This window comes from Mastigoproctus giganteus, chromosome 7, assembly GCF_048544385.1.
Source record: "Mastigoproctus giganteus isolate SK-2022 chromosome 7, ASM4854438v1, whole genome shotgun sequence".
In the NCBI taxonomy this organism is placed as follows: Eukaryota; Metazoa; Arthropoda; class Arachnida; order Uropygi; family Thelyphonidae; genus Mastigoproctus; species Mastigoproctus giganteus.
The window spans coordinates 141,079,690-141,097,357 of NC_143581.1; the positions used below are offsets into that span (position 1 = coordinate 141,079,690).

Here is a 17,668-nt window from a genome sequence, read left to right on the forward strand (position 1 = left end):
TTTGTTCTGAATAGTTATCCATCGATGCGTAACTTTGCCTTAATTTTGCATGCCATAAATCTGAAGGTAACACTTAAATCTCTGCCATAGATTAAAAAATTGGGGGATTCTTGAGTAGCACTATGAGTTGCAGCATGATATACAGCCACAGCCAATGGTACCACCTGGTCCCAATCTGACTGGGTCTGATTTACGACATGGGATAAAATGTTAGTTAAAGTGTGATTCAAATGTTCAACTTTCGCGTTTCCTTGTGGGTGGAAACTAGATGTATGGAGTTGGTGAATGTTCAATTTCTCACACACTTGTCGCAGCAATGAGGACATGAAGTTTGTACCTTGATCAGTGAGAATGTATTTAGGTATTCCATGTCTTGCAATCACATTGTTTATAAATGCTGTGGCTACTTCATCTGCCTTCTGAGTTTGGAGTGAAATTGCTTCAACATAACGAGTGAAATTATCCACTGCTAACAATAGATATTTGTGTCCTCTCAAGGACATAGGAAGTGGTCCTAGGATATCTAATGACGCACCCAAGGTGAATTTTCAGTGGGAACTCTCATCAGAGCTGCTTTGGCTTTTGGGATTGTAACCTTTATGTTCCATACATGATGGACATGACTCAATATAGTTCCTTACATCTGAAAACGTCCCAATCCAAAAAAAATTCTTCCTGAGTTTCTCCGTCTTCTGTAGCGCAAGTGACCACCACTAAGAGCGTTGTATGGCATGCTTTCAATACCTCTGTCTTCAAGCCAACGGGGACTACTAATTGTTCTGTTGGCTCTTCTCTTGGTCGCTCCAGGGTCAGATAAAGTGTAGTGATATAGTATTCCCTCTTTAGATAACTAGAAGGAATTTGGGATTTTTGCTGATGCCTGGGGTATTCCTTCCAACTGTTAAATTAATTTTGTAAAACTGGATCTTCTCTTTGCAGGGTTTTAATTAAATTTCTGGTTTGTTGCTGGGGCATCACCAGTGACTCCATGGTTAAATCAGCTGATATGGGAGCAACTAACTCAGTTGTTTTAGCCTTCCTTGGCCTTTTTTTCTCTTCATCCTCTTCTAACACTAGCCTCGAAAGAAAATCTGCATTTGAATGTACTTTACCAGGACAGTACTGAATTTGGAAGTCGTATTCTTGTAAAAGCATGCTCCATCTCGCTAAGCGGGTGGACGGATTCTTCAAATTGAGCAAATAACTCAAAGGTTGGTGATCTGTTATCAGGGTGAAATGATTGGACACTAAAAAAGGTCTCAACTTTGTTACTGCGAAAACAATAGCCAAAGCTTCTTTCTCTGTCGTACTATAATTCAATTCTGACTTCTTTAATAGTCTAGAAGCATAGGCAACTGGCTGTCTCGTATCCTCATCCATCTGAAGCTCGAGACAGGCCCCTATACAGTACGACGAGGAGTTAGTTGATAAGACAAATGGTCTTGTGAAGTCAGGAAAAACCAACAGAGGTTCAGTTGTCAAGGCAGTTTTAGTTGATCAAAAGCTTGCTGCGTGGAACAGTCCCAAACAAAAGGTGTTTCTTTTTTTTTGTTAGCGAAGTGAGGAGTCTCGCTATCTCCGCATAATTGGGAATGAATTTCCTGTAGAATCCCGCCATTCCGAGAAACGATCGGACTTGTTTGATCGCTCTGGGCTGTTTAGTCTCGAACTGTGGCCAAGTTTTCGGGATTTGGACGAATGCCGTCGCTGCTCACCAGGTGGCTAAGATAACAAATTTGTTGTTTACCAAATTCACACTTTTTAGGCTTTAATTTTAGGTCATAGTCTTTCAGACACTGGAAGACCATCTGCAGCTTGGCAAGCTATGAATCCCAATTTCCTGAAGCTATGATTACGTCATCGAGGTAAGCGAATATCGATTGATTTTCCAGGCCAGAAAGCACCAATGACATAGTTCTCATGAACGATGCCACTCCGTTACGAAGGCCAAAAGGCATTCGGGAAAATTCATAAGGATTCACCAGTGGTGAAAGTGGTTTTGTGGCGATCGGCGGGGTGCACTTCAATTTGGTGGAAACCACTTTGCAAATTCGAGAAGTTGAAGAATTTCATTCAAATCCGGGACAGGATATGCATTGGAAACCATTTTCGAATTAAATCTCTGAAAATCCACACAAAGCCTATACGATTTGTCCTTTTTGCGAACCAAAACAATTGGCGCTGAATATGGGGAGTTGCTGGGTCTAATGATGTTTGCCTCCAAGTTTATTCACCTGCCTTCGAACTTCATCTTTCAACAAGAAAGGAACTCTATAAGCTGGCTGCTTAACTGGTATATTGTCTGTCAGTTTAATTCTATGTTTAAATACCTTTGAATTTCCTAGCTGAGCACTTGGCAAAAACATCTCTATATTCATACAACAAGTCTGATAGTTTGTTTCTGATCACCGGTCAAATGATCAAGATCAAAATCTTTTAAAGTCACAGGAGATGTCTTATTTTCCTCTACTTCCTTACCTGCAAAAGTAACTGGATTATTTTCAACCCTTTCCAAACTAGCAATTCCCATCCCCTTTGGAAGATGTAAAGGCTCAGTCGACAATTTGCCACCGGGACTGATACCAATCCATCGGACCGTACTTTGTCCACTGAACAACGGACAGCTAAGTGTTCACGACCTAGGTTATAATTAGGCTCTGTTAACACAAGTTGTTCTGTGGAAACAGCAAGCTGGTTACAATATGCTGTCACAACCCTTTCGGAAGATGCTGGTAGCACATGTTTACATGTGAGCTTAGCTACCACTGGTTTAGAACTCATAATTCGTTCCCTAACACCTACTTCTCTTAAACAAATATTCAATGGAATTGATCGAACCATTTTTTTTGCCTAAGTCAATTATGAAAGAAAAACGTCTCAAAACATTCAATCCTAATATAGTGTCATACTGTCCTTTGAAATTTCCATTAGCTACCAAAACATTTTCTTGAAAACTTGCTCTGTCCAGCTTAAGGTTTACTGTAACTTCAGTATGGATGGGTACTACATACCCCGAAACACCGGTTACAGTCAAATTGGGAGCCCTTGGATTTAGAGATTTATCATGATTAATTCTATTAAATAAGTCTGTGCTCATTAATGTTATGCTCGCACCTGTATCCACCAAAAATTTAGCCTCAACATTTTGAACTGATCCCATGATCAACGGTAATTGAGAATCGTTATCTAAACACTCCATGTTGTACCTTTTTGTGGTTGGTATAAGATTTATCTCTATAATAATTCTGACCTGGTAAAACAGTTCTATGACGCTGATAGTCCCTTCTATTTCCTTCAGACCCCCGTTTATGTCAGAAATGTCTATCTTGTCTGTAACTTACATTGCCTACCTGGTTCATTGACCTACCAAAAATCGCTTTAGGGTGAGTTTGTACCTGATTAAACTCATTTCTAGGTATTTCTTTTCCTACCCCTGTGTAAGAGTTCATATTAGTCCTATTTCGATTATTATAATACATTTTGTTTGCATTTCTAACCCCATTTCGATTAAAATTACCACTTTGTGTATTAACATAAGGCGTCCGATATTTTGGTAACGCAGTGTATTCGCCCGCTCCGTGACTCATGCACAGATGGTTGGGATAATTTGGCATCGGTCGTGAGCTGCTGCAGCGACCAGCAGCCGCATAGCTTCTTTCTGCATGGTACATAGGATTATAGTATACATGCTTCCTTGCATATCACGGAGCAAAATTGCGTTTCTCCAATCGGGACAATTCATTGCCTTTGCCGCCTGAGGGTATAGCGTCTCTTCATTCTTCAGACTGCGAATACATAATTTTGACATCATTCCATTTCGTAAATTGGCATTCGTAAATTTTTACAAGTAGCATTACTTACAGCTAAGGCTTTAAATGATTGTTTTAAGTCTACTATTTGATCTTGTAAAGGTTTAATAAATTTTTCGAAATAATTTTCCTGCTGGCTACCGACTTCTCCACTATTAGATTGACTATAGATGGCATTGACTGGTCTGTGTTTTGTTTCTGTAAGTTCATTTATCTCCTCACGTTTCGAGATCAGAATTGCCTGCTGGAAAGTTAATGGATTTTGTGAAAGCACCATTCTTTTAATTTTATACGAAACACCCCTAACGAATTGGGCCAACATTGCCTGAACTAAAATCATTTTTGCCTCGAGTTTCATTCTGTATGTTGAACGCCTTTCTTGCCAAATTCGTAATTCTGGCGCCAAAACTAGCCACATTTTCCGTAGGTTTTTGCACAGTATTAGCGAATTCGCTTAAGCATGTGACTATGGGTTCCATTTTTCAAAATGGGCCAAGAAAGCATTTTTGAACACGCTATAATTTTTTCCTTACGTAATTCAATGGATTGTGCTAGAAATTCCGCTGCCAATGAACGAAATTTTGATTTCAAAACGGCGATCATTTCGGAATTTCGCCAAGCCGCTAATTCCCTTATGCTTTCTAAAGTTTCAAAAAAAATATTGGACAGATGGGCCTTCATCTGTACCAAAAAATGTAACACCAGACCCAGGTAACCTGCGATATTAGCCACATGCGGCCCGTCAGATCCGGGAGGGGATTGTGTTTGTTGCGTATCAAACAATGCAGTAGGAAGGTGGGTTGAAGTTTGTGGGATTTGTTCTTCCATGTTGGATTTATAAGTGTCTATGTTAAATTAAGTGACTATTAATATTTGAGTAAAATTTTGGGGTGGAAGGGTCCCTCCAAAATAGTGTACTTACCTTTATGTAGCTGAAACAGAATTAAATTGTTAGTACTGAGCAATGCTAAAAAAAAATGAGTTTCTAACAGCAACTAGAGTTTTTTTTTTTTTTTTTTAATTTATTATTACTATTTGTTTTGACACATCAGTTAACTACTTCTAAATGCTTCTGGTTGCTAAGTGTTACTGCTATGTATGTACTTGAGGACTGTGTTATTTGTATTGCTGAAAAAGAAAACGAAAATTAATTAAAATGCCTCTAACCATTCTCTGTATACACACAAATTCACTAGTGGGACGTTTTCCCTTTCTTTCTATTACAACAGTAATCCCTTTTATGTTGTCTTCTATTCACTAGTTTCTCCTGGTGTGACTCTGCTCTTCGGATTACAGTAATCCCAGTTACTCACAAGCTTTCATATAAAAAAGAGGCTTTTCATCCCGCAAAAGCACATTTCATCCTGGTCACGATTAGCAACAGTGTTCCACAGAATTTTCTGGTATAACGTGCGCTTGCCTAATCAATATACTCGTGGATCACTCAGCCTCCAGCAAGCCAGCACATTACGAGGTCTATCCAGAAAACTCTGGGTTTCAAATGATCTACCTAGCAGTTTAAATTAGGACAAAATAATCTAGTGTTCTAAATTTACTCCGAGAAGTAGAGAGCAAATTGCAACATCTAGACGCGCTGTGATTTTCACCCAGAGGTCCCTCTTAGATAAGGGGGGCCCCAGAATGACCGCATTTAATGTCTCTTTAAATAGCTCATAAAACTAGTGAATGGCCATCTAGAGAATGGCCATCAGACAAGATTAATCCAACAAAACATGATTTAATATACATTACTCAATACAGGGATATTGTCACAACTAAAATGAAACAGTAATTTGTATATATGTACATTGGTTCTAGAGATTACCTCAAAACATCTCTGTCTGGTTCATCGTTTTCATGAACCGGGTATGAATAATGTGATAATAAATCAATCCATGAACAGTAAAGGCTCATAACTTCCCGTACTGTCATATTAATCTGATAGTGTACATCTTTATCAAGGTGCCACCTTTTGAGGAGTCATGTGGGAAGTAAAAGAAAGACTACTTGATAAAAAGGTGGGTGCTTTTGTTTCAGGGGTTATATTCTGTGTCTAATTTAATTAAATATTGACTTACCCGAAAACAATGGAGTTTCCTCCTGGCCTCCCAGCTCTCTGGAACGATTCATGGGAAAACGCTTCATTATTTTCCTTTTTACTCTCGTCAGAGAAAATAGCCTTTTTCCTATATGTCAGCTCCAAAAAACTGTCAGCTCCAAAACACCGCTTCGCAACCACTATCAATTCTTACTCTTCCCTCTTCTTATATATATATATATCCTTCTTCTTTCCCCTTCTCCTTTGGTATTCGCAAAGGCCTGCCCTGATTCACGGGTTAATTTTTACTGGGGCGGGAAAATGGATTTGTAAAACTAAGATGCTTCTGAAAGCCAAACTGCTATCAAAACGAATAGACATTTACGAGCTGTCATCAAGAAAATTATTATATTAGTGTCGCCTTGCATTTCCAGACAATCAGACCTAGACTCATCTTTTCTCAATAGGGGGTCCTCATAATACAAACACGGGCTAAATACCCGGTTCAAGTTACGATCGGACAATATTCTCTTTTGAAACTGTTCTTTCTCCGCCCGTAATCGTAACTCTTGCTCCCCGTTTTTATATAAGTATTGCGTAACACACTGGTCCGAGCGCTTGAGCTATATATCTCTCGTCATCTTCGAGTCGGGCATCTGATATCAGTCTAATTGTTACGATCTACGCTCTCACGCCTAACAAACGCACAGTAAGGAAAAAGAAACAAACATTCTGAGAGAGAAAATGTTATTCTATGCCTATATGTAGTGGCAAAAGTATAAGATGACTGCTCTCTCTCTCTCTCTCTGGGACTGTACCCACCAAGTGAAAATGAAGACAATTTCACAACACAATGGTAGTAAGTTTCGAATTGTACCAGTTTTACCGATACTAAGTAATAACCCACAAAATCTCTATCTAAGTTCAAAATAAGCTAAATATTGTAAGTAGGAATATAACCAACTTCCAGAAAATAAATTAATATGCCAATTTAGTCAATAAAATGGTAAAAATTTAAGAAAAACTCTATTTGCTGGAGCCATAAAAACTTTGCCTGCACCGAGCTAATCTTATTATTATTATTATTAGTCATATGATGCAAGGAAGCCTGAGGCTTATGCTGCACCAGCCAAAAAAAAATTCCTGTGTTACCCTGAGAGAGAGAGAGAGAGAGAGAGAGAGAGAGAGAGAGAGAGAGAGAGAGAGAGAGAGAGAGAGAGAGAGAGAGGAATCACCAAGAAAGCAAGAAAGAGAAGAACAATGATATCCAGCTCAGGACCCTGGGTTTGCCAAGCCCATACTCACCATATGTGAGCCCCTGGGTTAATTCTTTGGGTTTGCAGAAAACCGCTGGCACTGCCCAAACAAGCAAAACTATGTCCATACCTATGTTTAAAGACTAGTTATTCGAGTCTTTAACAACTGTAAAAATTCCTAGAAAACGTGTGAACAGACTCAACTGTGGAGGAGCAAGTCATTCAATATCTGGAATGCATTATCAAGTGCAAAAAATAATCTCTAAACGATGGATCAATTAACCTCTGCATTTAATGTGGGAACGTCAAGTCACAAAGTATCAGTACCTGTTTCATGCGAAGATCCCTACAAATAATGGAAATTTATAGGGATGCCATTGATCTTGAACACCAACCTGAAAATATGGTTGCATTAGTGCCAGGAACGAAAAGGATGGACTCAGAGAACTGGAGGATGGCGCCTCCTCCAGTTCTCTGAGTTGGGCAGGAGCAGCATTGCATAACACACGCTTCTTGATTAGACCGGGTTCGAGCCCGTGACCACCAAATACGGAGGATGCGGAAAGGTCAGGGAATGACCACCGCATAACCCTGGAGGAATATGGCCTTAGTTGCTAATGCTCCTAAAAACCAAACAACAGAGAACTGGAGGCAAGTAGTGTTGTGATGAGTCCAGATTTATGCATTTCAGCATGGATGGAACAGTGCATGAATCGAAAAAAAAAAAACACCGTCATGTATTTTTTCACTGCACACTGTTGGAGGAGATATAATGTGGCAGCATATGTTTAGTTCCTGATCCAACTGGCGGACATCATAAATGTCAAAGATTTATATGAATATTACTGCTGATCAGGTACCCTGCAAAGTTACATGCTTACTCCTATCAGGGCCGCTGCGACCCTGTGTGCCGCCATTAAGCTAAATCAAATTTGTCACTCCAAAATATTTGGATTAAAAAATAAAATAAGGCGTAAATAAAATAGCATTCATTTATTAAATGCGAAAATAATTACAAAATATCTCACACATAAAATAATGAAACAAGCAAAAATAACAGAATCATTCTGAAATTCTGGAAATAAACTTTAAATTCTCTATCACAATAATAAAATAAAAAGGAAAATTATAATTTAAAAATATATATATACATATGTTTCCTTGCTCTAAGAAATGTGAATTTGTTAATTATATCATTTATGTTTATTTTTTCCAAAAGGTCATTTTCTGTTGAAATTATTGCCAAATTAGAAAGTCGTTGTTCAGACATTGTCGATCGTAAATAATTTTAATTTTGAAAAACTCCATTCACATTAGGCAGCTGAAACTGTTAAGTTAGAAAAATTTGTAGTGCAACTGCTACATTTGGAAAAGTACCTGTAAAATCGTTTTTAAAAATATATTGTAACAATTCAAATGGAGTAATACAGTATTATTGTTAAGGGTTGTGACGAAGAATTTAAGGTACGTTAAATATGAATTATTTGTTTCGTTCACTGTGTTTGGTTTTTTGTCTAACCTGCTGTTTGCTCACTCTCATAACCCACAATCTGGAAATTACCGACGTCAGAGGCCCAATTACAATCAGAATTTGTGAAGCTAATAATTATAGAACAATTTTATCAAGTAGGGAATTTGTTTACGGCACTGAGTGCACCTCACAAGGTTCTTTGTGTGTGTGCCATATTTGGGAAAACTACATCTGCATGCACCGACTTACAGGTCTGTGCAGGGCAATATCTGTCGTCACTCAAATTTACACAGACCGGACCACACAGTCATTCAGGCGATCTGCGCTACATACACACGCTTCGGTTTGACTGCATAAACTTGGCCTGTGCAGGCAAGCCGGAGCGTCTGTAGGTACCCTAATGCATACGAAATTGGTATTATTACCGCCAAATTTGGATCCACTAAAACTGCAAATAACGGAGCTTATATCACCAAACCAGCCTCCTTGCTAATTATTCCATGTTCATTGGCGTTGCATGAGACCTGCTAACACTGGCCTCAGCTGGTTTGGCTAATGTGGGATTTGTAACAGAGAAGTACTGTTTGTCTGCATTCTGAACTCCCTGTCCCACATAGGGCATTCTGACCCTATGACTTGATAATCCCCTTAATACCAGTATCCTCTCCCCACCCAAACTTTCCATCTGGTGGACCCCACTACACCGAACCTTTTTTTCTGCTCTTAACAGTCCTCTCCCACCATGTGGTGGAGGGGTTCTTCCCACAAGGGTCCCTCTCTATCCCTTTAACTTCCAGTGGTCTTCCTATAATTCACATTCTTTATCTTCATGCCCCACATTTCCCAACACTCAACTATCATCCACACACACACTCACACTCCCTTTCCAATTAAAACTTGCATGTTCTTGCCCCCCAGACATTCCCAGGCAAGCTCAGGCAATGTCCAGGGTTTCCCCTACTAGAACCTTTACCTATACTCTATATCTGCCCACTTCCTTGTGGTAGAGGACAAGCAATAGAGGTTACATTAGGGGCCCACAGCCAAAGGCCTGGAGGAACAACATACCAGCACAACTCAATACTCAATATCCTATGCAGACTACACCAACACTCACACTATTTCTGACATTTACAGAGTTTGTATAGCGACACAAAGTATAATGGTGCCTCCGTAGCCAGGTGGGCAGGAGCAGTAGTGCGTAGCACAGGCTTCTTGATTAGACCGGGGTTCGAGCCCATAACCACCAAATACGGAGGATGCGGAATGGTCAGGCAATGACCACCACATATCCCCGGAGCAATATGGCCTTAGTTGCTAATGCTCCTAAAAACCAAATAACAACAACAACAGAGTATAATGAGCAGAATTGAGGGGTACCTGGTGCTGCTTGACAAGAAACACTATATTCTACATACTTTCATACATATTGTGCCTCATATTCATATTCTGCATCACATATCTGAGTGACACCACGTTTCTAGAATCCTAAAAATGTCCACATTTGAAGTGTTGACCAACACATCAAATTTATTTGCTATGCTCCTAGCATTGGTGTACATGCAAGCATACATGCACCTGTTCTTACCTATCATGATGCAATATAACGTTGTTATTTTTGCACCATAAAAAAATCAAATCAAACCTGTTCTTACTGTTAGTAACCCTAACACAACCATGCATTTACCTGTTCTATGATGACTCTCAGTAACCCTTGGAATCCTAGTTAAAGAAGCAGGTCATCTATACAAGACTGCAGCAATAATTCAGACACAGCATGGGTTTGTTAAGGGGAAGTCTTGTCTGACCAGTTTGATAAGATACTGAGATGTGGTCACAAGGGAACTGGATGCAGAAGATGGTTTGATATCATATACTTGGATTTCAGGGAAGCTTTTAATACTGTTGCACATGGAAGACTACTGTACAAATTGGAGCAGTATGGCATTAAGGGCAAGTTGCTACAATGAATAGGGGGATGGTTAGGTGGGGGAGGAGAGAGTGGTAATCAATGACACTGCTGTTTGTGGGCCAGTGTTATTAGTGGAGTTCCCTAGGGTTCAGTATTGGGTCCATTGTTGTTTTGTATATTTATCAATGATATTGATGAAGGTATATCAGGCTTAATGTCGAGTTTGCAGATGATACAAAGGTTGGCAGGGTTGTTAATGACAGTAAAGACAGTATGCTACTGCAACAGGATCTAGAAAAGTTGGGCAGATGGGATAAGAAGTGGGAACTGAGGTTTAACATTGACAAACGCAAAGTACTACATATGGGTAGAAGTAACCGCAGAGAAACATACCAACTGTGTGGTACTACACCCAGAGTGGTAGAGAATGAAAAAGACCTAGGGTTAATTGTGCACTCAGATAGTTTTCTGAGCAGTATTGACAGGCTGCCAGGGCAGGTCATAGGATCTTTCTATGATATACAGGAATTTTGCTAGTAGGGAGAAGAAGGTGATTATTCTTTTGTATAAGGCAATGGTCAGGCCATGCCTTGAGTACTGCATACTAGTCTGGAGACCTCATTTTAAGAAGGATGTAGAGTTGGTAGAAAGAGTACAGAGAAGTGCAACAAGAATGGTGATGGGAATTGCAGCATTTGGAGACTAGGCATCTGCAAGGTGATCTGATTGAGGTGTATAAGGCCTTGAATGGGTTGAGTAGGCTCAATACTGATGGGATTCTTTCTCTTTCTCAGATTAAGAACCTGAGGGGCATAAATTCAAATTGAGGAAGAACAGATGTTCGGAAATTTGCCTTTAGCCAGCAGGTGGTTGATTGCAGGAATATGGAAGTTGATAACTTAAATAAATTCAAGTAAGAACTGGACAAACTTTTAGAGCGAATGGTTATGTGAAATGGGAATTTTTTATTATTACATATTTCATTTTATTTTTTTGGCCGATGCTGTATAAGCTTGCTTTCTTGCATCATTTGCCTCTATTAATGCTAATGCTAATTCAGCCACAGAACTCAGTCAACATTCACATTCACATAATTATAACACCCAAACAGATTCTGCAATAATATTAATAAAACTGAATTCCAGTTATAAACTATTATTAATACACGAAGCTTTAGCCATTGAATGATTTTCCGACTAAACCTCGCAGGATAACATGTAAAATTTCCGACGCACACGTGCTAACCATGTTTGTTTGTTTGTTATTTGGTTTTTAGGAGCATTAGCAACTAAGGCCATATTGCTCCGGGATGTGCGGTGGTCATTCCCTGACCTTTCCGTATCCTCCGTATTTGGTGGTCACGGACTCGAACCCCGGGCTAATCAAGAAATGTGTGTTATGCACTGCTGCTCCTGCCCACCCGGCTACGGAGGCACCACTAACCATGCACCAAGGGAGCTAGAGTTAACCTTTATAACACACAGAATTTCTTTTCCGATAAAAATGAACCAACTGATGACGGAACTGCGAAAGTCCAACGTTAGGACTCTTGGTTCTTCTCATCCTTAGTTTCATAATCATTAATTTTTATGTATGATGATCCAAGCGGAAAAGAGTGCGCTTTTTTCTCCTCGGAGAATTTTTTTATATTTTTTAATTTCCCATTTTAATTTCTTCATTATATTTTTACCATACGGATTAGGAGGTAAGTTTCGTGGTATTTATAAGCAATGCTAAAAAACTGAAATTGTATAAAGAATCAAAGCTATAAGCATATGCTAACAAATAAGTTGCACATGGTAGCACAAAAAATACTTACCCTGAGAAAAAAATTTAAATACAGTATATAGTACGGTCAGACCTCGTATAAAACGCGTTTACACTACTCGAATTCGATCATACACTATTTATAAATAGGGGTACGATATCGTATATAACACGAACCGAATTCGCTTGTGCATGATTCACCTTTGTCTTTACAAGAAATGGCAGTTGAATTCGGGAATCACCTGAACTGAAAGAAGAGAAGTTTCTGAAAATGTATTTATGTTTTTCATACAATTGAAGATTTCAGTGAAGTGGAAATACATTTCACCATAATAACATAAAAACCCACAATTGCAGCTATCGGTATTATCGCAAATGCAATTAGATCGAGTTTACTACTTGTTTATAACAGATTCCACCTGCAGTTGTTGGAATAGGATTTATTGGTGCAAGGGCTGCTATGACCAAACTGCACCTCACCAGGAGGAACGCAACTGGAAATTTTTTATTGTTTTATGGTAGTGATCTCCAAAATGTGTTTTAGTAAAATGTGAGCCAATGTGAGGGGATAATAGTGTGTTTCTGCCTTTGCTGCTATGTTTATTTAGTCGCTACATGCGGGCAGCTTTGTTTATGTGTATCAAGCTTGCCTCCTCATTTTTGTCCTTTTTATACTGTAACTGTGTTTTATTCCCTAAAAATGAGTAAAATACTTTGAGACAAGTGTGAAATTGAAACGTGCTGGTGAAGATACTACAGATTCAGAGTGAAAAAGAAAAGCAATACCAATAGACTGTCAAAAATTCTTACTGTGGAAAACTTGTAGCGGCCTGATACAAGTGTTTATGGCCAAAATCACACCGGCCTCTGGCCTTACCGGGGTTTCCCTGGTAAGGCCAGTCTGCCTCTGTCGATAGAGATAAAAAACAAAACTATGAAACGCTTTGAGCGAAAGGAAAGAATATGTGATATTGCGCGTATCGCTAAATAGAAAATTTTGCTATAAAGAAATTCGTTAATTAAACAGAGGTCCTACTTGTATATGTCAAAAGTATTTTTGGCGCCCTCTTGAACTGCTTTCTGTAAGCGAAGCTTACTTCATCTATCCACTTGTGGAGGCCTTGACTCATATTAAAAAGGGTGCTTCCTAGACAATAATACAACCATTTGCAGCTTTAAATGTTAAGTCTTCATCAGCACAGTGGTTTTAATCACTGCCCTCCCACACATGGTGGAAAATGCTCGAGTTCGAATGATACTAGGAATTTTTATTGGCTTTTGTTGCAGTGTGGTCCAGTTGGTTTGTCTCGGGCTAGGTGGAGGTTTTCCCTCCTGGAAATTGTGCTTTTTTGTCAAGCAATTGGCAAACTGAACTGGAAAATAAATACATGCAATTACACATGCATTGTACTGACATTTAATCTTAGTTTCTTTGGTGTGTAACACTCACCTAACCATAACACTTTAGTTGTCTACTCAGCCCAATATTTGAATCTCAATCCCATTGATCATCTGTGGGATGAAATGGAAAGTCGTGTTCCTCAGAATATGTTTCGCCCGTGGGGCTTCGAGAGCTGAGAACTGTTACACTGCAGAATGAAATGTAATGTTAACATAGGTATTAATTGCATTAGTAGCATATTGGATATTTTACTTATGTGATCACCCTATGGTGTCTGTCCCAAATGGTCTTGATAAATACAGTGTTCTCCCCAGAAAATTTTGCCAGCTGGGTGGCATTATGAAGTAGCCGAAAGGGAGAGAGGAAGTGTAATACTTGGCAATGATATAAAATTTTGTTATTTATAAATGTGACTTTAAGTGATCCAGAGAAAAAATTAATTCCATAATCTAACATTATATGCTCCTGTTACATTGACCTCGATCGCATGGCATTTTCGAATTAATATTGATCGAGATCACTGAGCAGTACCATATACCGCGAGAATCGCTTAAATATTATGAGCGGTCAGCTAAATTCACCGGGCGGTGCGCCATTTCATAGGTCCTGGGGAGAACACTGAAGTATATTTAGTACTAAAGCTTATAAGTATTACTTGCATTATTTCATTGTATGACCCTTCACTTATGTTCATTACCTAATAATAAGAAAAATGATGAAAGCTTAATGCAAATTTCAATTCTAGCAAGTATGGTGACAAAACCTCATCTGATGGTTTTTGGATTGTGGATGCTCACTGTAATTTCTGTAGTAGGTGCAATTATTTTTGGTTTACTTGGAGCAATCTTTGCCGTTATAAACAGCACAACTACTCCGGTTGAGTTGATTACAGGAATAACAGGACTCTACATTTGGAATGGATTAGGAGGTAAGATTTTTTTCGGTTTCATAATGAATACTTTCAGATGTGTGTGTTATTTTTTGATGGTACAAATCAGAGTACTCGTTGTCTATCGAACTGGGCAATATTTTAATTTGTTTCGCCTCACAGGAAATTACATAATGAAAATGTAGATCATGGTGGAAATTTTGAACGTCAAAACAGTTTGTATATAAAGCAACTTTGGTGAGGCTCTTTATTGGCAACAAAGCAAATTCAAAATTGTTATTATTAGCCATATGATGCAAGGTAGCCTGAGGCTTATGCTGCACCAGCCAAAAAAAAATTTTGAATTATCCTGAGAGAGAACACAGCGGCAACCTCCAAGGCAGAATGCGCTGGTCCCACAGGAACTAGTAGTTGTTGGTGACTCTATTGTCAGGGAAACGGCGAACATGCTTTGTAAAAAGGATAGGTAGACCAGGGTATGTCTGCCAGGGGCAAAGGTTGGTGACGTTGCAGAGCGGATATCATCTTTTAAGGGCACAAAAGGTGATATAGTTGTACATGTTGGCACTAATGATATTAAGAGTAGGAAACAGGCAGAATTACTTAACAAGTACAGATCACTGTTGAAAAAAGGCCCTGAATTAGGGTTGAATTTGAAAGTGTCTGCAATTCTGCCCAGACACGATAGGAGGGAGTATATGATGAGAGCCTTGTCGATCAATTCGGCCCTGGAAAGATTGTGTGAGGCTCAAGGGGTGGAATTTTTTTCGGGCTGGTCTGTGCTTGTTAACAGGAGAGACTGCTTCTACAGACAAAGGATGCAAAGAAAAACAGCAAAGAGTTCTTTCCTTATGTAAACTCTAGAAGGGGATGAATCAGATTGGTCGACTTGATATCAATGGTTCAACTGTTGATGATCCTGCTCAGGTAGCTAACAAACTAAATGAATATTTTGCATCGACATTCACACATGAGGAGTTATTCAGCGAGGGGAATTCCAGAGGTGTATTCAACTCTGGCAGTAAGCTAGAGAATCTTGTAATAACTGAGACTAAAGTGGAGGAGAAATTGTTGAAGATAAACACAAGAAAGGCACCTGGGGTGGATGGGATCCATCCAGTTATATTAGAGCAGGCAGCAAAGGAAGTAAGCAAACCCTTAGCCATAATTATGAGCGCTTCCTTGGACTCAAGAAAGGTACCCATAGACTGGAGATGTGCAAATGTGACCCCAATTCACAAAGGAGGATTAAAGGCTGATACAAGTAATTATAGATCTCTGAGTTTAACTTCTGTTCCAGGAAAATTACTGAAGGCACTGGTTAAAGAAGCACTGCAGGATCATCTAGACAAGACTTCAGTTATAGCTCGGACACAGCATGGTTTTGTTAAGGGGAAGTCTTGCCTGACCAACTTGATTGGATACTATGATGCAGTCACAAAAGAGCTGGATGCAAGGAATAACTTTGATATTATATACTTGGATCTTAGAAAGGCTTTTGATACTGTTGCACATGGAAGACTGCTGCACAAATTGGAGCAGTGTGGCGTTGGAGGCAAATTGCTGCTATGGATAAAGGGGTGATTGAGGGGGAGAAGACAGAGAGTGGTAATCAATGGACACTGCTCATCGTGGACTAATGTTATTAGTCGAGTCTCTCAGGGTTCAGTGTTGGGTACATTATTGTTTTCTGTATTTATAAATAATATTGATGATGATATATCAAGCTTAATGTCCAAGTTTGCAGACAATACAAAGGTTGGCAGGGTTGTTAAGGACACTACTACTACTTTCCAGATCTGCTGCTGCAACAGGATCTGGAAAGGTTGAGCAGATGGGCTGAGAGGTGGCAAATGAAGTTTAACATTGACAAATGTAAACTACTACATATGGGAAACAGCAACCCCAGAGCAAAGTATCAACTCTGTTGTACTACACTGACAGTGGTAGAGAATGAAAAGGACCTGGGGGTAATTGTGCAGGCAGATATGAAGTTCTCTGAGCAGTGCAGACAGGCTGCAAGAGTAGCTCATGGTGTCTTGTCAGTTATATACAGGAATTTTTCTAGCAGGGATTAGGAGGTGATTATTCCCTTGTATAAGGCAATGGTCAGGCCAGCCCTTGAGTACTGTATACAGGTCTGGAGGCCTCATTTCAAGAAGGATGTAGAGCTGTTGAAAAGAGTACAGAGAAGGGCAACAAGATTAGTGAATGGAACAAAGGGGTGCTCTTACGAAGAAAGGCTTAAATTTTGCAAATTAGTGTCTGGAGACTAGGCACCGGCAAGGTGATCTGATAGAGGTGTATAAAGCCTTGAATGGTTTGAGCATGCTCAATGCTGAATGGACTCTTCCTTTTGCTCAGAATAATCACCTGAGAGGGCATAAATTCAGATTGAGGAAAGACAGATGTAGGATAGACGTGCGGAAATTTGCCTTTAGCCAGCGGGTAGTTAGTTGGTGGAACAGACTTCCATCCCTTGTTGTGGAAGTACCACATAGTTGATACGTTGCTCTGGGGTTGCTGTTTCCTATATGTACTTTACATTTGTAGTATTGACAAAGTACTACATTGACAAATGTAGTACTTTACATTTGTCAATGTTAAACTTCATTTGCCACCTCTCAGCCCACCTGCTCAACCTTTCCAGATCCTGTTGCAGCAGCATAGCGTCAGTAGTTCCTTTACAACACTTCCAACCTTTGTATTGTCTGCAAACTTGGACATTAAGCTTGATATACATATATATATAATCTTTATTGTATACAAATGTGGTATATACAATAGACCCTTCAAAGCAGCAATGCCAGGGGTTTTACATTGGCTGGTGGACAATAGCCTTTGGGAGATGGAGCCCACATCGAAGTTCGGGCTGATCCTCCAAGAGCCAACAATAAAATAGAATCAGTGTCAGATTATTTACAGGTCATATAGTTTTGACAGTATTTACAATGAAATAATAAAGATATTCCTATTTACATTATGTTATATTTATATTCATAAAGATATTCTTGACTTTATTTACAACACATTCATAAAGACATCGTGCTTTGAACATTATTTACAATATATTGGGTATCATTATGCTGCCCTTATCAATGTGCACTTTTCCTGGCCAAGGTCA

At 39.3% G+C, this 17,668-nt stretch overlaps 1 protein-coding gene across 1 annotated transcript in view; it reads left to right on the forward strand.

The window, feature by feature from the left end:
• LOC150083233 (clarin-2-like) overlaps nt 1–17,668 on the forward strand; it is a 91,704-nt gene that overhangs the window by 67,128 nt on the left and 6,908 nt on the right. The window contains exon 3 of the mRNA XM_090378442.1: nt 14,401–14,583. Within this exon, the coding sequence (XP_090234568.1) occupies nt 14,401–14,583 (183 nt within the window). The remainder of the gene's footprint in view (nt 1–14,400; nt 14,584–17,668) is intronic.